A 23,942-nucleotide genomic window follows, 5' to 3' on the forward strand; every position below is an offset into this window, starting at 1 on the left:
CGGTGACCCGCGGGGTCGCGCGTGCGCAGGCCGCGGCGGCGGGCTCTGGTGTGGCGAAGGCAGAGGAGGTGCTGGTGGCGGGGCGCCCTCGAGGTGGTTGGAGCAGCCGCCGGGCCCCACGCCAGTTGCTGATGGCGGATGTCCTTGAGCGCGCTAGGAATGGTTGACGGACGCAGCTACGGTATTTTACTGTTCACTTTTCCAATACCCGTTGCAGGGTAAAACACGCTAAAACCATCCTTCAGGATGGCGTACCGGATCCTATACAGGACCCAGTGCGGCCAGCCTAAGTCAATGCAGTTTCGAAATGCGCATCCTCTAAATTTATGTTCTACCAGTTTATAGCTTAAGAGTGATTACAAGCGAGAAGACGGGATCCTGGGCACAAGCCTTGCGATCGAGCCCAACACGATACCTAGCATCCCAGGGACACAGAGAGTAGAAAGAAAAGCGCAAAGAAATGGAAGAAAAGCGCAAAGAAATGGAGGAAAAGCGCAAACAAGAGCTAAGAGGTTACAACACATCGCAAAAGAAATAAAACAATTTTCCCTTAACAAATTCCAATAATGCCGGTACACATTATTTGAGAGACACACCTGGATACATAGTATCCAGCTCTCGGACAAGATTTACAAAAGATGGTAGTAATTGATGTAGCAATCAAAACATAAGGGCGTTGCCTTTGATGAATTAATAAGGAACCTTCCTGCCCCCGTGAGACTCACCACAGCTAACCAGACGACGACTGAAACTCGAAAAAGCACACCACTAATGAAAGCACCAACCGCAGCACAAGCAAAAGATGCCAAAATATCCTATGCAAATTGGGGAGCACGCAACAATCTCTGGTGCAGTGGTCGGCGTCAATCAATCACGGCCGTTGGTGGGCGGCGATCCCGCGTGTCGCCTTAGCATTTGGGGAGATCCGACGGCGGAGGGAGCAGCTTCTCGTTGGGGCGGTCTCCGTCCAGCACCAGCCACGCCATCTTCAGGCCCCAGCTGACGTGGACCTCCAGGTGGCAATGCATGAACCACACCCCTGCACGCACGTGCACCACCAGAGACTGTTAAGGTTGCTGATCTGGCGCATCCACACGGTGGCTCGATTACTTGTTTGGTTTTGCAAGAATCCTAGCAAGCACGTTTTCCGAAAAAAAAAATCTCACATGTATAATATACTAAATGAAGTCTATTTTCAAAATATTTTTAGGGATGGGTGTAATTTTTCGCGACGAATCTAATGACAGTAATTAATCGATGATTTGCTACAGTGATGCTACACTAACCATTCTCTAATCGCACAGTCACAGACCTCATTAGATTCTTTATGGTCACTAGCGCGGGGTTCTGAAATTGATTTTGTAAACTGAATTTGTTTGACACCATAATTAGCGGTCAAAATAACACGGGAACAAAACCAAACAAGGCCATTGGTGCGTACCTGGATTGTCTGCCCGGAATCGGATGGCCACCCAGCCGGCCGCCGGGACGCCGACGGTGTTCCGCTCGACGGGGTCGACGAGGTTGTACCTGGCCAGGTCCTTGACGGGGTCGAAGTTGCCGAAGCCTTGGCCGACGACGAAGAAGTTAAAGCCGTGGAGGTGCAGCGGGTGGCTCTCGGCGCCCTGGATGCTCGTCCCCTGCAGCACCAGCTCCACGCTGGCGCCGTAGGGCAGCACCACCAGCTTGGTCCCGTTGGACACGTTGGTGTTGTTGGGCGGCGTGCCCGTGTAGTTGAACGGGACCAGCGGCGCCGCCGGGAAGTTGGGCGAGTACACCCCGTTGGACCTGCCGGTGAAGTGCGCCTGCAGCAGCGCCGTCGTGGGGAGCACGAACGAGACGTTGTTCACGGACGCCGCGAACCGGGTGTCGTTGGTGGGGCCCTGGCACGTGCCGTTCACGGCGCACGGGTGCGTGCCCAGCCCGACCGTGAAGAAGAACCGCCGGTCCACCTCCCGGGGCACGTCGGCGGGGTACTCCGCGGTGGCGAGGCTGCGGAGCTTGCCCGTGTAGTTGGCGACGAAGCTCGTGTCGTTGATCTGCGGCAGGGTCGGCTTGAGCACCGGGAGGTTCTTGTTGAAAGCCGCGGGGGAAGGGGACGCGGGGTCCTCGTACTCGAGGATGCCGGCGACGGTTGTGTTGTCGAAGGTCCCGGACCTCGCCGTGGAGTAGGGCGCGGCCAGCATGTAGTAGGTGGCGCCGGGGTACGACGGCTTTGTGGTGAGGAGCACGTTGGTGGTCTGCCCCGGGGTGATGAGGATGGTCTCCACGGTGATGGGCTTGATGTAGACCGCGTCGACGTCGACGATGGTGAGCGGGTGGCCGGCGATGGAGAAGAAGAGCTCGTCATTGAGTGCAGCGTTGATGATCCGGAGCATGTACGTCTTGCCTGGCTGCACCTTCAGCTTGAACGTGTCTGCATGTAACGACAAGCAGTCAGCTCGCTCACTTATTAACTACAGTAGTACGTGTGCTTCCTGGCTAATTAATCAGGCTTGCATGCTACCTTTGGCGGAGCAGTTGTAGAGCGGCCCAGGGAGGCCGTTGATGGTGAAAGCGTCGGAGACGTTGGGGCCTCCGCCGGTCTGGAGCGCTTGGCTGATCACCGCCTCCGTGTCCGCCGTCCACCACTCGCCGAACATGATGGGGACCTCCTTGTCGGGCGCCGGGAACGGGTAGGGGACGCCGGGCTTGGGGAGGATGACGATGGCGCCGTAGACGGTGGCGCGGAGCCAGGAGATGTGCGCGTGCCACCACAGCGTGCCGCGCTGCCCGGTGATGGTGAACTTGTACACGTAGCTCTGCCCGCTCTGGATCGGGCACTGCGTGATGTACGCCGGGCCGTCCGCCCACCCGCTCCGCAGCTGCCGGATGCCGTGCCTGCATCGTCCACTCTCGCCGGTGAGCAGCCGGCCGGCCGCCGGTCGTCGTCGCTGCCAAGCAATGTGTGCTCGTACGTGCTGCTGCTGCTGCTACTACTACGAGCTAGACGTGCAAGGTGGCAGCAGGCATGCGTCGTGTGCGCACGTACCAGTGGATGCTCATGTTGTAGGGGACGTGGTTGACGACGCGGACGACGACGAGGTCGCCCTCCCTGGCAAACACCGTCGGCCCCGGGAACTGCCCGTTCACCGTCACGATGCTCTTGCTGCTACACAGCCGCGTCACGTTCGTCATTTGCACCTGCATTGCCCTCGCAACATTCATCGCATCAAACTTTTGCAACGACGACGCCCTTGTAATTAATTAAGCTGTAACTGATGCCAACGGTTGATGGAAGACGCAACAGCTGCTAGCATGCTGCCTGCTTCTCGCTGCGCACTTACATCGAACTGGTACTCCCTAATGGCGCCCTCCGTCATGCCGATGGAGAAGAGCAGCACGAGCACAGCGACGAGGGAAGAGCAACGGAGAAGGTAGGAGGTAGCCATTGTTGCCTTTTCTTGTGCTCTCGCCCGGCCGAGACACTCGACGGCTGATCGACGAGCTCTCTCCTTGGCTAGCTAATTGGCTAAGGACCGAATGAATGAATGCTGTGCTTGAGATGGCAGAGTAGAAGTTCCTAGCTATATATACTAGATGTCGGAAGAGAGCAGCCACGAGAGATGATTAGCATGTACGCTTGATTCTGTAACTTTTTGGCTATGCATGCGCGTAGTTCAAGTGTTTGTGCAGAGTTTAGTGAGCTTTATTGGGTGCAGGGTTGGTTATCGAGCACGAGGTCGCCGCAAGGCAACACTGCCGGCGGGGCCCGTGCAGGCGGAATGGGTAGCTACTATAGTAGCTTCGGAGTGTGGCTAAAGTCAACCACCCTTCTGTTTATATGTCATGTTTCGTTCTTGACCACCCTCTTATCTCTTTAGCCTTTTTCATGACTTAGTTAACACGCAGAATGTACAACATTTTGTGCCCGAACTAGTAGGAATACAAAATGCAGATTTGGTACGGCAGAAAGGTTAATTCACTGCATTTTTTTGAGGATTAATTCATTCACTGCATTGATGTCTTATTCACTTGAACACATAATAATATAGTAAAAACAATGATTCAGCCACCTTTTGCTTTCCGGAGAAAAAAGGGGGAAGAAATAGCCAGAACCTATTTCACGCTAAATTAATTGATCATATGAAGTGCGATTTACTCAAGGAAAAAAAATTGGGCACATGTATATATAGCAAGAAACTCCACATTTCACTTTCCAGTACTGATGTTGAGCTAACCGCACGCACAACACAAACATGCTACTTTCACAAGGCCTTAGCAGCTAGAGTTTGCTGGACTTGCTTCACCTACCACATCCCCAGATCGATAATGTGTTCAAATCAGGAGTGGTTGGGAACTCCAGCTGCCCCGGAACAAAAGGTCAGAGGCGACCCCAAGTGGCCCTGCTGCGGATCACAGCTTTGCAGGGCTCCGAACATATCCTTGCATGCCAAGGGATCGCCGGAGCCAGTGAGGACAGCGACCGGAGCTGGAGGAGGATCGGAGGCCGGTCTGTTCCGATCCGGGACCGGCGGCACATTCGCATCCCCGGCCGGCCAGGCGTGGCTCAAGCTCGCATGATTAGGGAAAGGTGGTGGTGTAGCATGAGCGAGCAGGGGCCAGGGAGGCAGGGAGATGAGATCGATCCGTGGCGATGAAGCTGCTGCGCCCGCCGGTTAGCGGGTCACCAAGCCGTGCCCGAACAGTTGTTCTTTTCGGCAAGTCTCCAAAGGCAAAGGGGGAGAAGGATGCCTCACCCAACTCGCCTATTGCTTTTCCTTGTTGTATATATGGTAGGCGTGAAAAATCAGCCATGTTGTTGCACACTACTAGTTTATTGTTGCACGTATATTATATGTTCTCTATTTGTTGATACGTTGAAAGGCATACTACTGTCTACACGTTCAGTCTTATTCTAAAATGTTGGGTGGGTATATTTATTTCTTGTTACCATGGTACTCACACAGCATGCATCTGGTACGTTCCATTGGGCTTACGCTCTTTTTTCTTGTGATCTTTTGTAGTAGCTTTTCTGTCCAAATTTTTCATAAATTATATCTTACTAGCAATTATGCCCGTGCGTTGTTACGGACAAAACTAGTATAAATACCGGATACGTATAGGTGCCTGTGGGTTAATTTGTATGGATCTACATGATCGAGTTTTGGATAGATGGAGCAGGTCCGACACGAATATGGGATGACTAAGGTCCACCTGTAAATGACACGAGACTGATTAGACTAAACGGACCAGACTAAAAATTTAAGTGGACACCTTACTTCTACCGGCGCACGTTAATGTATTACATTGTAATGTTAAACATGATCTTTTAATAAAATTGTGACGTGTTATATACTATATTATATTACATGCATAGCTTGCAATAGAAATAATAATTTTATTATTTCTCTATACTCATATAGTCTTCTTTTATTTTTGCTTTAACATTTCTTTCTATATTTTTGTTTGTTGCAATCCAGAGAAACGTGCGATGCGCTATTGGAGTTGGGGAGACCAACCACGTAACAAACGCTGACATGGCAGAACGGAGATGCATGGATGGATAGGGGCTCAGGGTGGAGTTCGGAATTACTGGCGCGGAACCGGTTGCAACGATGTCAGGGGCTTAGGGTGGAGTCCGGATTAGACTCAATCGATGGTTGAATCACAATCATATTCAGAGCGGCACAGAGCCACGGTTCTGAATTTCGTTTGTCAAAAAATTTCGGGCATAGCCGAAATCACCGAATTTCGCGAAATTTCGGCCGAAATTCATTTTTAGATTATTTTTAAAAATACTTTTAAATATATTTAAATTATTATTTCTGAAATTTTTAAATTTCGGAGGGGGGCGAAATCACCGAATTTCGCGAAATTTCGCCGAAATTTTGAACAATGCACAGAGCTAGAGAAACCGTGGAGGACCAATGTGTTGGTGAAACAGTCCCACCAGTCGGTGATATAAGACGGACCAAACCAAAATTTGAGGTGGAAACCTTACTCACTTTATAAATAGGTAGGTATAGATATACAGTTGTCGCCAAGTTTTGACCTCCCATGGAGGCCCTATAGCAGCAGTCGTAATTTTGGCCAGTATATACATACGTGGTGGATGGAACATCATTTTTAAAATTGTGAGGATACCAAAAAGAGTGCAAAATCATGTTGTCTAAGAAAAAGTTCATCATGCAAATATTGATAAGAATTTGATATCGATTAATTGACAAAAAACATAAACCTTATCTATGTCAGAGGTTGCTTGTGGCCTACCGTATCCAAGTCCTTGAATTGGTATGAATGCTCGTATTTTTTTGAATTTATTGCAGAATTTAACCAACACTATTCAACACTATTCTTTCAGTAGTAAGCGACGTGCCCATAGCTAGGATTTCACGGGAATTCTTTAAATCTGAACTACAATGAAATAAAAATGAGTGATATATGTCCTCGCGATGATAAATTAAAGTATGTAATTAGCATCATAAAAAGCATGGGTTCAAATCTACCATAAAAAGCCATTTGTTATTCACACTACGATAAAAACAGCCGTATGGTAGTCACACAAGGATGTGTTAGCAACAAGCGGTAAAATATTTTCTAGAGTGGCACGGTACAAGTTAACATATACATGTAACATATAGACTTACTATTGATAAATAGCAAAGTGCTCCCCTTCTAGCAATTCTGAGATAGATTAAAAGAGAGAAAAAAGGCGCATGTACCTTTCGAGAGCTCTTAGTTTACCAACTATAATTAAATTTGTTCCTAAAATTAGGCAGCGAAGGAAGGAATAACAAAGATAAGTATGGAGCTGAGAGTTAAATAAATAAATAAATTCCTTTAATATTTGTCCAAAAAATCTAGAATATCTTATATTAGAGTATAAATTTTGAACCTTTAATACCCTATATTTTAGAAAGGCACCAACTCGGCACCAGTTGAACCGTGGAAAAAGAACATCTCCTCATCAAAGCCAACCTCAGTCCAAACGAGAGGGTGGAAATAAATCCTCTTGCTTATCAATGCTCACCTCATAGTCCACAGTAAAGGTGGATAGAACCAGAATGGTGCGAGCCAGTGGCCAACTACCATTCAGCACAATTTCACAAAAAGGGAGGGTCATTTGAATGAATGTGCATGAAACAAGTGTAAGCAAATATTCCCTCCATCCTAAAAAAAAACACAAGACATTCTAGGAATTCTAGGACAAATTAACAAGAAGGCAAAATGATTATGTTTGCCCCTATTCATTGTCCATACTTGGCACTAATTGATTCTTATATGCATATGCACTTTCTAAATTGAGTAAGATAACTTATTTTTTGGGACAAATTTTGAATCCTAGAGTGACTTATTTTTTGGAACGAAAGGAGTAGCATTGAAATATGTAACCTGTTTGAACCTGCGTTATCAGTAGTTTTGGCAGCGTGATGCCTACAAGATCAACAAACATAATATAATTGAATTAGATTAATCAATGAAGCGGTCAGCTTAATGGGTCTCAGCGCCACCAAATGGCCTAAGCTTTCCGCTCTTATAACATTACTAGGATGATGGGTGCACTAACGCTGCGCCAGCAATTGGGTAGCGAATCAAACAGGCAGCGGTATAGTACTACAGTGGAAGTCGCAATCAGTGGAAGCGTTAAACTGGGTCGTACTGTCATACCAATCCAGGCACGTGCAATACACATTTTTACATATGGGAGAAGTGTTCGCTGGACAATTGTAGTGAGGCACTGAGGCACAAATTTGAATTTGGACATTCAGTGATGCAGCTGCCCGCTTGGTCTGATGGAGAAAGGATAGCAATCTCCATTACATAGTGTTATAAAAAAAAAGCTCCATTACATAGCAAGACTTGACACATTAATTTACATATAGCTTGAATAAGTAAGATTTGCTCAACTTAGTTATGCAAAAATAACATAACCCCGTCAGGTGGGAGTCTTCGATTCATTACAGAAACATAACCCTGTCAGGTGGTCTTAGCGTTGCAGAAAAACCACATGTCTGCAGGTAGAGATAGATAGTCTTTAGTTAGATACTTAGTTTTTAAGACCAAAGGGGAAAATTAGAGATTTGAGCTATCTTGTGCTGGCCTTGGGCCGCACCACACTGGATTAGCTAGTCTTCCGAAACCACACTGGATTAGAAAGTCTCAAAGCAAGTAGATATTTGCATGATATATTATTAGCAGGCATTGGAGATGGAAAAGCAAACAGATGGAATAGCATCCTTAAGAAGTTCAGGGTTGGCATACCATCAACACTGTATAGATCTTTACAGTCTCAACAACTTTCATATAGATGTGGAATCAAGAACAGGCATGACAGTTCTATTACATTTGTGTTCAAGTGGATGTACCTCTAAGACTAATATATTACCAGATTTTACCAAACATGTAAGTTTGACATACGACCTAGAACAGTTGTTGAGGCAAACTAATATATAAATTAATCCGGTAACAGTAAAATTTCAACTTGATCAACATGTATTATTTAGAATCATATATTTAATCAGTATGTGGTGTCGATGCATGGGGAAGTGGGGAAGGATAGAATTTTGCCTTCTTGTAATAATGCCTTTCTCTCACCAATCCCTCAAAGTATCGCAGGCATACATCATGCTAAAGTTACAGCAATGGCAAAAGAGAATGCTCATGGAAAGAAAAGAAAATCCACCTTGTAAGAGGGCAAGGGTTTAAAACAATTCTTCGTGAAATTGTAGTGGCATGGATCCAACTGACCCTTTCTTTTTTGCAGTGCCGTTTAGCAAAGATAGACAGAATGTTAAATTCTTACCAGCTGAAAAGCTGAAGCGAATTAAGTCATGAACATAAAAAGCAGAGGTATCCATGTTCTGAACATCATATATAACACAGATGAAGAAATAATGAGAGTTGTGTTTTTATGTAAGCTACCTGATCCAACGGTAGCAGTATGGCTGAATGCTGATAAAAGCAAAGCTAATTCTACTATTCCCCCTTGCTATTCATTCAACTGAAGCAAAATACAATTTGAACCTTGGAGAGTATTATTGGCTATAGCAATTTATAACATACAGTGAAAAAGAAGGTGCAATAAATTTATTAGCTTGAACTGGCATTTCATCAAATAGCTAAAGTGCAAGCTCTAGCAGCAGCAAAGGTTACTTCGGACCTGGCAAGAATGGTCAAATCAACGGCCGCAAGCACGGAGCAGGAAGCATGGCAGCGGCAACCTGCAACTTCATGCTAGCACAATGCCTCAGCGACCTCGATGGTGGCCTAGCGGATGCTGATTGGCGTGGTGACCATCTGCCAGAACGCGGCAGATGTCCTCGTACGTGGCCTGGTAAGCATGGGGGGTCGATAAGGAGGAGGAACCGGCGGGCACATAGGACGGGGGTGCCCACGGTCGCACTAGTAAGCGAGAGGACGGGGTGCAGGCGCAGCTAGAGCTGGAGCTGGGTGATGGCTCGCGAACACGCTGGAAATGGCTGGTTCCTCACCGGCGAGCTTCGGAACGCCAGCATGACCAATGCCCATGCACGAATAGGCGCACCGACCGGCAAACTGGCTGTGATCGCAGTGGAGTAGAGCCGCCGAGAGAAGCGAGCAAGGAGTTGACGGTGGGCGGCGGATGTTGTGAGGGCGGGGGCAGGGCGAGCACTGAGCAGCAATCGATTTGTTTGGGAGGGAAGGATGATGACACCTGCCTTTGTGTCCGTTTTCCACCGCGTCACGTCAGTTTCACACCGCGTGAAAGAAACGCAAGATCCGCGTGAGACGGAACATGACAGGTGCCGGGCATTCCTTTGTGAACAGTGGTAGAGGCCTCCACAGGCTTCGAAATCTTCCAGCGATATGGATCTACATATTAGTAGAAATATCATATAATTGGACTCTTAAAAGGAAATTTTCAAATGAAACACTTGAAATTGTTGGAAAGCTCTAAATTTCATGGACCTTTTAAGTTGGGCGATTTAGGATTTGGGGGTAGAGATTACCATACTTCATTGGATTTAGAGCATCTCCAACACATTACTCATATTCCATATTCAAAACATATTCCCTTTCCATTACCAATAACTACTTTTTTGTTTTAGGTAATAGTTGCTGCAACAGACTACCAAAATGCAATCACTATGAATAGGGTAGAGGAAAAAAAACCATACATTTCGGGGAGAGGGAGGTGTGTTTTGGTGATTATCAAAAAATTATAGATAATGGGAATTGAATTGGTAATTTGATGGAGCACCTCTATCACTAAAATATTAATTTTTTTAGTATTGAGAAGAGGGATAAGTAATCTGTTGGAGATTTTAGGGGTCTGGCCAGATGTTCGGACCCGCGGAGGCGGCGGGCAACTGGTGGCGTGGGCGCTGCCACGATGAAGCGTCCCCTCATAAGAGAAGACTTAAATATGATACAATATCAGTTCCAGGAGACTGATAACACATTTATTACATCAGATGGTACATCACCGTACAACTCTACGCGGTAATGGGCAGTGAAGCGCCACTATCGTGAGGATAACAACTAAAACCCACACAACGACATTAACTACGAAGAGGTCATCAGAGTCTTGCGCCACACGGAGCTTCCTGCGGGTGACCCTATCCACAGGCAAGGTTGGGTGCAGGACGGAACCCCTACTCAACGTCTTCGGGAACGAAGTCTGGATCTTCCTCTGTAAAAATTAAGAATGGGGTGAGTACAAACGTACTCAGCAAGTCCAACCACACCAACGGAGGGGGTATAAACAGAATATAATGCACAGGGTAAACCAAGGATAAGGGTAGGGTTTAATTTGCGGAAAGCTAATTTTTATGCATGGGTTCATTTGAAAGAAAGGGGTTTTCAAAAGCCATTATCTTGCACTGAGTAACACGTAGAGATGATCCACACAGGATCAAAGTTTCAAATTGCTACCGGACTCCTCATCCGCCATAGTACACGGCACATCTGCTGGACACTTTTTCAAAACAACTCATGCCAATCCATCCATTCCCAGAAGAAACACTAGTTGTGTGACCATACCGTAACTCACCCAGTACCGTGGGCACGGCTATTCGAATAGATTTTAACTCTGCAGAGGTGTGCAACTTTACCCACAAGCGGGTACCATAACACGATCACCTTAGTATCGGTGCAGATCCCAACAAAGCCATTACCCACCTTAGCTAGACCTGACTAGCCACCACGGGATCCACCAAGGAGTCATCGACCTATCACCGAGGTTTAATCGAGGCATCAGTCACACAGAGCTTATCCCTTCTCCTTGATCACCCGTTACTCTTAGCTCTCCTGATGGCTATCAGACTAACTAGTGGGGTTTAAACTAAGCCATTGCCCATACAATGGTCGAGTAGTTTGCACGATAGTGGAGTTAGGCAAGGTGACACACCCAACTCGGTCCTTAATTGTGACAAGATGGATATCTCCCTTCCTTGCTCAACCACACAGGTACGAGCACACCATTTGGCAAATCACACAGAAGTGCCATCCATCCCGTCTAAACTCATCTTTCGAAAATTCCACATTTTCCCTTCCCACACACACTCACACATTTTCTTTTTATAAAACATGTGGTACCGAGTTCAAGGTCCTAAGCGTTCTAGTAGCGATTAACGTCCAAACAAATCACATTCAGACGTTAATCTAGGTGGTCAAGGAATGGTTATAACAAATCAAGGGGTGGCTATCCAACCATGTTTTCAGCAAACAAAACATATGAAATTTTATAAAACAGGCCAATAGGTTGTGTTTATAAAAATTGGGACAAAACATGCATCAAAGGGTGAGATTGAACTTGCCGTCTTCAAAGCCTTCCGGGAAGTCCTGATCGAGGTACTGTCCTTCGGGTTCGAGGTCGCGGTACTGGTCCTCGTTCACTTGCTCGCAGTACTGCTCATCGACGGGTTCTCCCTCGTTCGCACCGTGATCTACGACGCACACAAACAAGCACACAATCAAGAAAAAGAAATAAAAGTTTTATCGCTGAGCTCGAATCAAAAATAGTTTAAGATATGGGGATATGATTAATATTATTGGGTGGTTTTCTAATGGCATGGCCAAAATTTTATTAGAAATGGTGTGGTAAAGTTTCAGGTCGATCGGAGGATTTTTGGCGCATGAAATGATAGGTCAGAGAGGGGTTTAGGGCTAAATAAGGATCCAGGGACTTGTTTGTAATTAGCGAAAGGACTTGATTTGAATTTTGGGAAATATTCGGGCTATTCTGGAAAAGGGTAGGGATTTATTTATAAATACGTTTATATGGTGGAGGGTTTATTTGTGAATAGGAAATTAGGAAGGGTTTCTTTTGTAAAAGAACTAGAGAGTGGAGGGATTCTTAAATAAAAAGGAAATAGTGCAGGGGGCTTTGGGCATATTTGCCCTTCTCTTCTTCCTCCCGACCGGGAAACAGGGGAGGGGCGCGTGAGGGGCGGCGGCGGCCCTTGCCGGCCGTCCAGGGCATGGCGGCGGCCGAGAAGGAGGGGGAAAGGAGGAGGGGCGCATGGGGAATGGATTCCCCTCCTCAATTTCAGAGGAGGGGCCCCGCAAGGAGGGCGCGACGGCCATGGCCGTGGCGGCTAGGCGGCGGCCATGGCGACGACACAGCGAGGTGCGGCGGCAGCCGGGGCTAGGGGAAAGGGTACGAGGGGGTCGAGGGGGTCCTGTCCCCGCTCTCACCTCGGGCGGAGAGGCAGCGAGGAGGCGGCGCGACTATGGCAGGCGGCGGCCGGCTTCGGCGTGCGTGGCGGCGGCGCTGTGGCGAAGGGGAGAGGGCGTGCGGTGGCTAGGCGGCTTGTGAAGCTTGAGAGCGACGCGGAGGCCCTATTTAAAGGCGAGTTAAGGCGGTGGAGGAGGAGTGCAGCGGTGGTGCGGCCGGCGAGCTCGGCGGGGCGCCATTAATGGCGCTCGGCCGCTTGGGAGCGTCGGCGGTGCGATTCGCGGCGGCGACGCGACGGTTCGGGCAGTGGGCACGTGGAGGGGCCGGCTGCGGAGCTCGGCGTCGAGCTGTGCGGGCTCGAGCGTCGAGGCGGGGCGCTGTGCGAGCAGTGCCGCTTCGGCGGGCGGCGCGGCGAGGCGGCCAGGCGACGGGACGGGTCGGCGAGCGGCACGGAGAGCGGCGCGGCCGCGTGGTGCGCGTGGGCGCACACGTGGAGCGCGTGGAGGCGGCCGGGAGCGGTTGCGCGCGTGTGCGTGCGGGGAGCAGGGCGTGCACACGTAGAGCAGGAAGAGGAAGGGAGAAAGGAGGAGGAGGGAGGAAAAGAAAAGAGGAAAAAGAAAAAGAAAAAAGGAAAAGAAGAGGAAAAGAAAAAGAAGAGAGAGAGGGAAAAGAGGAAAAAGAAAAGGGGGCGCCGGCGGGATTCGCGGTGACGGTCGCGAGCCAGTCGAGCACGCGCGCCGGTCGGGCGTGACACGCTGAACAGGGAGACGGGACGGCGATTGGATTCGTTGTCGGGACGGCGGAAAAATCGCCGGGAAGGTTTACGGGAAATTTGGAGTTCGATCAAAAAGCGATTCGAGCTTAGCGACGAAAAAGTTTTAGAAATTATTTTTAGCGCGTGATTTAATTTAGTAAATTTTTGAGCTGTTACACACGAGTAGTGGTTTCAGAGGAGCGGCGGTGAGCTGGTTCCGGGTGGGTGCACCTCATCAACGTCCCTGTTCTCGAAATCTGGAAACTTTCTCCAGGTCATTTTGTACACCAGTAGAAATCTTCCCGATCAAAAACTGAAACATTGAACAATTGCATCAGTAGCGGGATCACATGAAAATTTGGTTATACAAAGATATATTAAATGTTGACTTACCTCCTCAGCAGCTCTACCGCCTAGCATCATGCACATCATGTCAACAGATTCTCATTTGGGACATACTGAGCAAATCCTAAAGCATTGTTCCACGTGGAACAATTGTAACTTTAAGAAGTGGTTCTGCATGATCCAAAAACCATCCTACAACAGCATGACCAGATTCATGGTACACAACAGTTCGACACTCCAACTTGCTAATAACCTGCAAACAGTCCAAGATATAAATTGCCACCAATAATTGTGAACATCATTAGCATATTTCCATGCACAACTTCTTTGCCTTTCAAGCTAAATGTTCTAGTAAATGAATCACATTATTAGTTTTTTCCTGTACCTTATGCATTAAGGTTTCTTACACTGAATACAACAATAGAATCACAAAAGGAATAAACATGTAACCTAAGCATCTCAAGTAATAAAGTAACTACAAAAGCAGATAGCAGGCATTAGTATCGACATGCTTTTCACAGCCGGTACAAGTTTGCACTACTCTCATATGTTAGGCAGCACTGGTATTCTAAGGTGGTGTGGCACTTTGACTTAAAAATGATTGTCTTACTAGCAATGATGTTCTAATGTACAGGTCATAAAACCAGCTGTTCTATGGACTAACTAGCAGAATCAGAAATCAAAAGGGATCGGGTAATTTTGGGAGAATGTCTACATACTTGTGGAAGAACTCTAGTACAGATATGCCTTATCTATATACGTATCAGAGGACAAGGATGTGAACTATAATTTTGCATATATCAGTTTGGCATAAGAAAAGTAGCAAAACAATACTTCCAAAAGTTATACCTTATTCTTCTTCTCCAAGCCTCCGATAACCCTGTCAATAGCGGCTTCAAAATTTTGAATCATTATCTGTGCATCTTCACTTCTTGCAGAAATTAAAGCCGCCTCATTACAAACGTTAGCAATATCAGCCCCAGCAAACCCAGGTGTCAAAGCTGCTAATCTTTGAGAATAAAATGATGGCTCCTTGTCCAGTTGCTAATCTGAACTTCGGGAAACAAATCATTGTATCTCCATTGTGGTTTGCCTCACTACTCATTTCTGTAGATATGTGCTTCCGCTTCGATCTGCTTGGTTGTATTGTTTCTGTGTGTGCAGGGACTAGAAATATATATATTATATCACCTACAGAGACTCTACAACAAGTTGTTTTTGTGCTAGAGACAAAAGAGGGGACAACTCTGATATTTGAGCAGGTTATGCGCAGGACCAGTCTGACCGGTCAACACTATCGGTCTGACCGGTTGTCTATTTTCATTTCAGCGGCTAAGTCTTAGACCGGTCTTACCAGTCTGCCTGACCCGGTCTGACCGGTCGGTGTGCTGATATTGTTTTTAAGTGCAGACTTGTGCAGAAATTTTAGAACGCCTATTCACCCCCCCTCTAGGGACATCCAAAGATCCTTTCACAGTGTTATGCACATAGCTTGCACTGCTCGTATACAAGGTGCCAATGGATTGATTATACGAAGAAGTCTGTAAACCGCAAACATGTCCTAGACTAAAGGGAAGCAATGTAGCATAACCTCCAAAGGAAACCAAAATACTTATCTGTTCTACTGCCTTGTAATTGCAATACATCTATCCAATTTCAATGAGATATGATAAAACAACATTGTAGAATTCTATGATTATCAAGTTTCCTAGTTCTTTGCTCTGTTTCAATGTAAACAATACACCAGAACACGTCATGTGTCTAGAAATCCTCCATCTAGGTTTGGAATTCAGTTAGGTCAATAGCTATCTACTGATCAGATATAGAAAGGTGGAAGCTTTCAATAATCCAAAATGTTTAACAAAAAACAGAACATTTCTTCTTCCTCTACAATAATGTACATTAACTGAACTAAATTACCACCATTTACTTTTGGGGTCAGACTTGTGTTGGCAGTCCTTACCCTAACAGAATAAATCTGCAAGCGTACGGATACCGATGTAGCTTTCACCCGGGAGTATTCCAGGGTATCGAATCCACGGGGAATGAGAAGTGTACTGAGTAGTGATTCTTGTTTATCCCGGGGGTATGACGGGAGTGAAGAGGTCCAGATAAGATAGGTCGAGGTAGTCTAACGTCGTGTTACTAACTACTCCTGTCAAGAATACTTGACTTGTACTCTAGTTACTTTGGCGGCCTAAGCGAAGGGCACAGACAGGGGTGAGAAGGGGCCCAACATACTTTTGGCAATCCTACTGCTATGAAAACACCCGAACATGGTGGACTACGAGGGACAGACAGAGCTGTCACCACCTGCCGCCTACCAATGCGGTTCCGTGGGGTGGAACACAACCCAAGATAACTAACCAAGTCTAGGTACCACACCTAAACTATCGAGTCACTAACTTCCGCCTCACGTTAAGGTAAGAAGAAACTCCAAATAAGTAGAACTTGCTACTTATGCAGATAAGGGATCCCGCAACTAGAGAGATCAAATATTCAAGTACTAATAAAGTAAAGGACATAAAGTAATACTGACGAAAGAAGAGGAAATTACTCGAATCGAAGCTTCATTCCTCGGAGGCACAAAGTTGGAGAGGGGCCGACACTCCGGCTCCTCTCCGGACTCTCACCTCGCCTTTCTCCCTATTTTCTAAGATATGTGGAGCGCTACGCTTCACCTTGGACTTGCTCCAATTCACCGTGGCTTTGAAGTGAGGGAGGGGGCTGCTATTAATAGTGCTTCCAAGGCGGTTATCACGAGGTCGCCTACACTTCACGCAAGGAGGTCGGCGTCGTAACTTTCACGCGAAGGATGGACGCTTGGCGCGAAAAAGTCAGACCGGCCGGCCTCCCTTAGGCCGGCCGGCCTATGATCTCCGCCATTTGTCCACCGCCTTCGAGTGGACGCTCCTGATGCTCTCTGGAGGTCGGTGCAAAAGGCGGTTTGTTCAACCGACATTTCTTGGGCCAGGCAGCCTGGCTCTGGAAGCCTTTCGGCCCTCCGTTGCCCCAACACGCTACTCAACGGCTGGAGATAACTCCTAGATGGGTAGCTATCTTGTGCTCTGATCATGGCACAGAATTCCTCCGTTTTACCTAAGGGTTCAAGCCTTCCGATTCCAACTCGTGTATTCTGGAAAACTACCCTTTGGAATGGCTTGATTTCTCCCTCTAGATGATACTAGTAAAATCTCATGCCGAGATTCCACAGAAAGTATACCGGTCGGCCGGATTCGGGCCTTCCGGTCCAAACAGTGTCCGTTTTGGGTTAATTTTGGATATGTTGTTCCTGAGATCAAATATGCACCAAAACTTATGGAACTCATTAATAATAATGGTTATGGCATGGTTATGGCCTATATTTCATGAAATCAGGCAGAGTGTTGGCAGCGAAAATCATCGATATCGACCGCCAACAACTTGTCACTCCCATTTGAGAGGACCGGTGGCACGCTCTAGCCTAAGAGGGGGAGGGGGTGAATTAGGCAAACTAAAAACTTAGATCTATGGCTCTAACTATTTGCACAATGTTAAACTAAAACATGCTATCTAGATGTGCAACTATGGTTGTTCTAGTGTGAAACCCCTATCCCAAAAGAGTTTAGCAACCTATAGCTTTTTCTATCAAGAAACTACACTATGAAAGTAAAGACATACAAATTGCTAGTATGAAATGCGGAAGCTTAATGAGCGGGATAGGAGATAGCAAACTCTTGGCGCGGGTGTTTATCCCGTGGTTCAGTTAGCCACAAAGGCACACCTACATCCACGTTGTTGTAGCACTCACTAAGAGTATTGCTACTCGGCCACCAAGCCTCTTCCGTGAACACAATCACGGTCACCTTGGCCCCGGGTTCCACTAAGGAGCTTCTCCATAAAGGATGGGGGTCTCCACGTCCCCTGCACAAAGTGTCGTCGCCGCTCCACACCAAGTCGGAGGGTCGATGACGTTGCCGGCGAGCTTCACAGCTCCGAGGGGCCGGCGCACCGAGCTCTTCTTTTGGTTCACTAAGGAACCACAGCACAAAGACTTAAGGCCTTGCAATCTCACTCACTAAGAGCTAATCTAGCACCCACACTTTACAAGGCTAGTGCTAAAGGCTAAGGATATGATCAATGGGCTCTTGTATGGCTAGGAGATGATCTTGGGTGTGTGTGTGTGACTTCTAGTAACTCCAACAAACTTCAAATGGCCGGGGGATGCCATATATATAGGCCTCCAAGTCGTGGATCCGTTGCTCCAACGGTCAGCAGAAATCTGTGTACCATTGGATGAACCGATGCTTCTGCCAGGGATGGCATCGGTTCATCCGGTCACTCTAAGCAACTGAAGTAGCCGTTGGCTTCACTGACACATTTGCAGCGACTCTAGGGACCATCGGTTAGACCGATGCTTAGGGCATCGGTTCAACCGGTCACACACAGCAACTGGACTAGCTGTTGGGCCTCCCTCTTCTGCTGACGTCAATGCACCGATGCTATGCTCCGACGCCTCGCCGGTTCAACCGGTGCTGAAGACTTGGCTCCTGCGCGCTTGACATCTTCTCTGGAACATAGTACGTTGAATGCACTGATGCCTATCTTGAAGCCGTCGGTTCAACCGGTGCTTCACTTGATCTTCACATGATCTCCAGAGGTGCACAGACTTGTGCCAAAAGCCAGGCCGTCGGATCCTCCGACAACCATCGGATGCACCGATGCCTATAGCATCGGTTCTTCTGGTGCTACTGACTTCAGTATAACTCGATCAATTCAGCGTTTCTTTGAGTTCTTTCTTCGTATTTTACTTTGCATGGCCTTTTTACTTCATCCCTGGGATCTAGAAATGTTCACTTAACAATACCATTAGTCCCATTGATTGCGTTGTCATTCGATCACCAAAATCACTCGAAATGGCATAAATGGTGTCATGTTCGTTACAATATCCCCCTTTTTGGTGATTGATGCAACACAATCAAAGCAAGCATAATATTTGCAAAAATTGACAAATTTAATTGCTTGATATCAATTGAAACAAATTGAAACCACTTACACTTGCTTGGATGCTTACCACCATCCAATGATGGCTTGGCCTCCCCCTAAAACCATGATTTTCCCCTTTGTTCCTCCCCCTATCTTGCTACTTCTCCCTCATGACTTGATTCACTTAGGTATTTCTCCCCCTTTGGGATATGCTTCTTCTTCATGAGAAAATACCTTGCTTTGATCCACATTTCTCCCCCTTTGGAATCAAATCACCTAAAAGGTCTTGCTCCTAAAAAAGTCTTTCAAAATAATATAGCTCAAGAAAAGATTAGTAGCCTAGGGAGTTAGTTTCATGACTCATGATCCAATTTTATGATATCAATGAAGATACCAATTGAAAATTTTCACTATGTGGATCACAAAATCACGAAACTAGCATGACATGAGCTAAGCTCTCCATAAGTATGTGCACAAAAAAATGATGTGAAAAACAAGTGCACAACTAGATGTTATAACTAGAGAGCTTAGATCATATCATGCACGGAGGTAGCTCTAAAAAAATATAAGGAATTGACAATGATATCAATTGAATGAATTTAGAACCTTGCATACCTCCGGGGGATTAATTTGTTTACCTTGCATGTACCAATTTGAAGGTGACTTGCATATGGTACCAATTGAAGTTGAAAACCAGTTGAAAGTCTTTGAAAAAAGAGCACTTGGTACACCAAGGTTAAGCAAATGTATAAGCACATAGCCTATGAACTTAGATATGAGCATTTAAGTTCAATAGAGCATGGCTCAATATGCATGAAAGCACAATTTATATAATCACTCTTATTGAGTTGTTTGTTCACATTGATCGTGAATAACATTCTCTTAGAGTGTTAACTCCACGTGAGACTACAAAAGATAAACTAGCAAACACATTAGTCTCAAAAATCACAAACCATAAAGTGAACTCCCCCTAAATGTGTGCATTTAGTGTTTGAATCACCTAAGCAAATGTATGCACATTGATTTTGACACAAATGGGAAGTTTACCCTATAGCTTGTGCTCATGGTACACATATGAAATACATACCTCATGAAGTCCATGTACCATGAAGGGTAATCTTGTGCAGCTTTCTATACACTTATCAAACCATGTAGGTTGCTCATGGGTTAGAGTCATGACACAAGCAACCCACCATATATAACACTAGGTGATGCAATGCAAACAACCTAGCAAGAGCAATAGAGCTATATGATGCTTGAATTGAAATCTAGCTACCATTACTTTATGGGGGACTTGGGCAACAAATGTCCAAGTTGTGAGCTTAGCTTGTTTTGTCTTGAACCTTCACTTCAACTTGTAAGCTAAGCCTCCAAATCTCCCGAAGTCATTCTTGGGCTTCAAGTCTCCTTTGGAACCCACACCATTTGAGGCCCCTTCATATTGGTTATGACATTCTTGAGCACCCAAATGGAGTGATTCCAACTCCTTTCTTGCTTCCCAACCTTGTGAGCAACCACCTTGCCATTGGTTTTCTTCTTGATCACATAGGAGGTGCTATTGTTTTTATTCCTCCGGTTGGGCTTGGTGTAGATGAGAGAACTCTTGATTGTAAGCTTCTTCTTGTTCTTCTCATCCGAAAGCTTCTTCCTTGGTTGATGGCACTTGTTGGAATTGTGGCCTTCTTTGTGGCACTTTGAGCAAGTCATGGTGGACCCCTTCTCAAGCTTCTTCACCATGTCTTCACGGTTATCTTGAGAAGGTTGGACATTGCTCTCTATGCCTTTATCCTTCAATCTATACAAGTCCTTCATGAGCCTTTCCACTTCTTACTTGAGCTCATCATTTTCCTTAGCAATAAGATCATCACATGATTCTACAACAACATTCTCATAGCATTTCTCATTGCAAGGGTTAGATCAAGATTCATCAATTAAATCAATGCAAGAAGTTGAAGCATCTACTCTAGAAATAGGAATTGCACAAGGGATAGTTTGCTTCTTTTCCAAAGAGTCATTAGTATCATTAATGCTCTCAAATTTTAATTTGAGCTCTTCATACTCCTTGCTAAGCAATTTGAATTTGCACATCAAATCTTCAAAATTTGTAGTAAGAGAAGCATTTAGATCTTTGAGAGCACTAAGGTTTTTGATTTCTTTTGATTGCTTCTTAATAACTTTTTGGTGCTCATGAACAAGGTCAAGAAGTTCATCAATTGAAGGAGAATCGGAGTCATCATCACTTAAATCGCTATCCATACCTTTGGCCATAAGGCAAGTGTTTGATGATGATCTGATGCGGGTGGTGAATTTCTTGTTTGATTCATCACTTGAACTAGCACTTGATTCTTCACCACCGCTAATCCATTCACCAAATATGGCAAATGATTCATGCTTGAGCTTCTTCTCCTTCTTTTGCTTGTTCTTCTTGAACTTCTTCTCAACCTTCATAAGTTGATGGTGAGGCTCATCTTTAAGGAAGACCACATACCCCATGGAGTTGATTTCCTTCAAGCATTTGTTCATCTTCTTTACTTGCTTGTAAAGGTAGGGGTTCATTGGCTCTTGATCATCACTTGAGGAGCTTTGGCATGCCTCCTCTTCTTCCTCTTCACTTGAGCTACCTTTGATGGCCATCTTCTTCAACTTTTTGACTTGCTTGCATGCAAATGTACTATGTGTTGGTGAAGAAGGTGGCGCTCTTGGCTTGATATCATGACGTAGCTCATGGGCAATCACCTTGTTGAGGACTTGATTTGGTGTCATTGTGTTGATATCTTTCTCATATAGAATTGTGGTCACCAAATCATAGTCCGTCCTTCAGAGTGAGTGAAGGATCTTGCGAATGAGTTCCAAATCTTCAATTTTCTTCACATCTAAAGAGTTAATCTCATTCACAAGAATATTCAACCGTGAGTACATAGTTTCGGCATTTTCATGATCAAGTTGCTTGAAGCTATTAAGTTTATCAATGAGAACATGATATCTTTCATTTGCAACATCTTTTGTGCCTTCATGGTTCTCACTAATAGTTTTCCATAAAACTTTAGCATTTTCGCAAGGAAACACACGGTTGAACACATTTTCACCAAGAGAGTTTAAAATAGCACACTTAGCTATAGCATCATATTACTTCTCTTGTTGACTATTGCTCTTAGTTCCTTCACTTGTTACTCTCCAAACATTTAGGGCTTAGCTTGGAGGTGTGATTGCATCAAAATCTTCTATCGTTGGAAGCCCGTGCCATCGAAACATGGAGGAGGTCCTAGAGAATCCATCCCTTCCCCTAAAAGAGCTAACTCACTAGGCGGTGAAGCCTAACCGATCAAGTGAGAAGGTAAACACAAATTGTCAATGGAATTGGCTTTCTTTGTGATAGAAGTGAGTCCCTGCTCTGATACCAATTGAGAGGACTGGTGGCACGCTCTAGCCTAAAAGGGGGAGGGGGTGAATTAGGCAAACTAAAAACTTAGACCTATGGCTCCAACTATTTGCACAATATTAAACTAAAACATGGTATCTAGATGTGCAACTATGGTTGTTCTGGTGTGAAACTCCTATCCCAAAAAAGTTTAGCAACCTATAGCCTTTCCTATCAAGAAACTACACTATGAAAGTAAAGGCATACAAATTGCTAGTATGAAATGCGGAAGCTTAATGAGAGGGATAGGAGATAGCAAACTCTTGACGCGGGTGTTTATCTCGTGGTTCGGTTAGCCACAAAGGCACACCTACATCCACGTTGTTGTAGCACTCACTAAGAGTATTGCTACTCGGCCACCAAGTCTCTTCCGTGAACACAATCACGGTCACCTTGGCCCCGGATTCCACTAAGGAGCTTCTCCACAAAGGATGGGGGTCTCCACGTCCCCCGCACAAAGTGTCGTCGCCGCTCCACACCAAGTCGGAGGGTTGATGATGTTGCCGGCGAGCTTCACAGCTCCGAAGGGCCGGCGCACCAAGCTCTTCTTTTGGTTCACTAAGGAACCACAGCACAAAGGCTTAAGGCCTTGCAATCTCACTCACTAAGAGCTAATCTAGCACCCACACTTTACAAGGCTAGTGCTAAAGGCTAAGGATATGATCAATGGGCTCTTGTATGGCTTGGAGATGATCTTGGGTGTGTGTGTGACTTCTACCAACTCCAGCAAATTTCAAATGGCCGGGGGATGCCATATATATCGGCCTCCAAGTCGTGGAGCCGTTGCTCCAACGGTCAGCAGAAATCTGCGTACCATCGGATGAACCGATGCTTCTGCCAGGGATGGCGTCGGTTCATCCGGTTACTCTAAGCAACTGAAGTAGCCGTTGGCTTCACTGACACAGTTGCAGCGACTCCAGGGACCATCGGTTAGACCTATGCTTAGGGCGTCGGTTCAACCGGTCACACACAGCGACTGGACTAGCCGTTGGGCCTCCCTCTTCTGCTGACGTCAAAGCACCGATGCTATGCTCCGACGCCTCGCCGGTTCAACCAGTGCTGAAGACTTGGCTCCTGCGCGGTTGACATCGTCTCTGGAACATGGTACGTTGAATGCACCGATGCCTATCTTGAAGCCGTCAGTTCAACCGGTGCTTCACTTGATCTTCACATGAAGCCAGGCCGTCGGATCATCCGACAACCATCGGATGCACCGATGCCTATAGCATCGGTTCTTCCGGTGTTACTGATTTCAGTAGAACTCATCCAATTCTGTGTTTCTTTGAGTTCTTTCTTCGTGTTTTGCTTTGTATGGCCTTTTTACTTCATCCCTGGGATCTAGAAATGTTCACTTAACAATACCATTAGTCCCATTGATTGCGTTGTCATTTGATCACCAAAATCACTCGAAATGGCACAAATGGTGCCATGTTCGTTACACCATTGCCTTTCGGCTCCTCCTGCTTCTCTTGTAATCCAAACCCGCAAAGAAAGCTCATTCTTGTTGGACCCATATGAGAATAGCCGCCGAAACTGCGAGCTGGCGAGCAGGAACCTCCAATCCCCGACCTTCCCTTAACCGGTAGGCGCCGCCGCACGGCTCCCCAGCTCTGACGTCAAGTAGCTACGCACAAACCCCAATCCACCAACATCACCACCAGGCATTGACGGCCATGGCGTTGGTGCCGTGCGGAGCCCGGTGTAAGCATCTAGGCCCTCAAGGTATGTTTCGGTGATTAATGACAACCATTATTGTGACTAATAAGTTTGTGCAGCTTAATAGATCATTATCGCTCATTTGGTCATATGTCAGAAGAGGC

The 23,942-nt window shown here is 46.3% G+C and overlaps 1 protein-coding gene across 1 annotated transcript; it reads right to left on the reverse strand.

Annotated features, from left to right (window-relative positions):
• Positions 1-530: 530 nt before the first annotated feature.
• Positions 531-3,743, reverse strand: LOC120673804 (laccase-12-like). The gene is made up of 5 exons (XM_039954813.1): positions 3,327-3,743; positions 3,032-3,183; positions 2,507-2,880; positions 1,442-2,416; positions 531-1,039 (listed from the first exon to the last, which is right to left on the reverse strand). The coding sequence occupies exons 1-5, from the start codon at positions 3,429-3,431 to the stop codon at positions 909-911; spliced, it is 1,737 nt and encodes a 578-aa protein (XP_039810747.1). The 5' UTR covers positions 3,432-3,743; the 3' UTR covers positions 531-908.
• Between the last annotated feature and the right edge of the window lie 20,199 nt (positions 3,744-23,942).

The sequence above is a fragment of the Panicum virgatum genome, chromosome 5N (genome assembly GCF_016808335.1).
Source record: "Panicum virgatum strain AP13 chromosome 5N, P.virgatum_v5, whole genome shotgun sequence".
NCBI lineage: Eukaryota > Viridiplantae > Streptophyta > Magnoliopsida > Poales > Poaceae > Panicum > Panicum virgatum.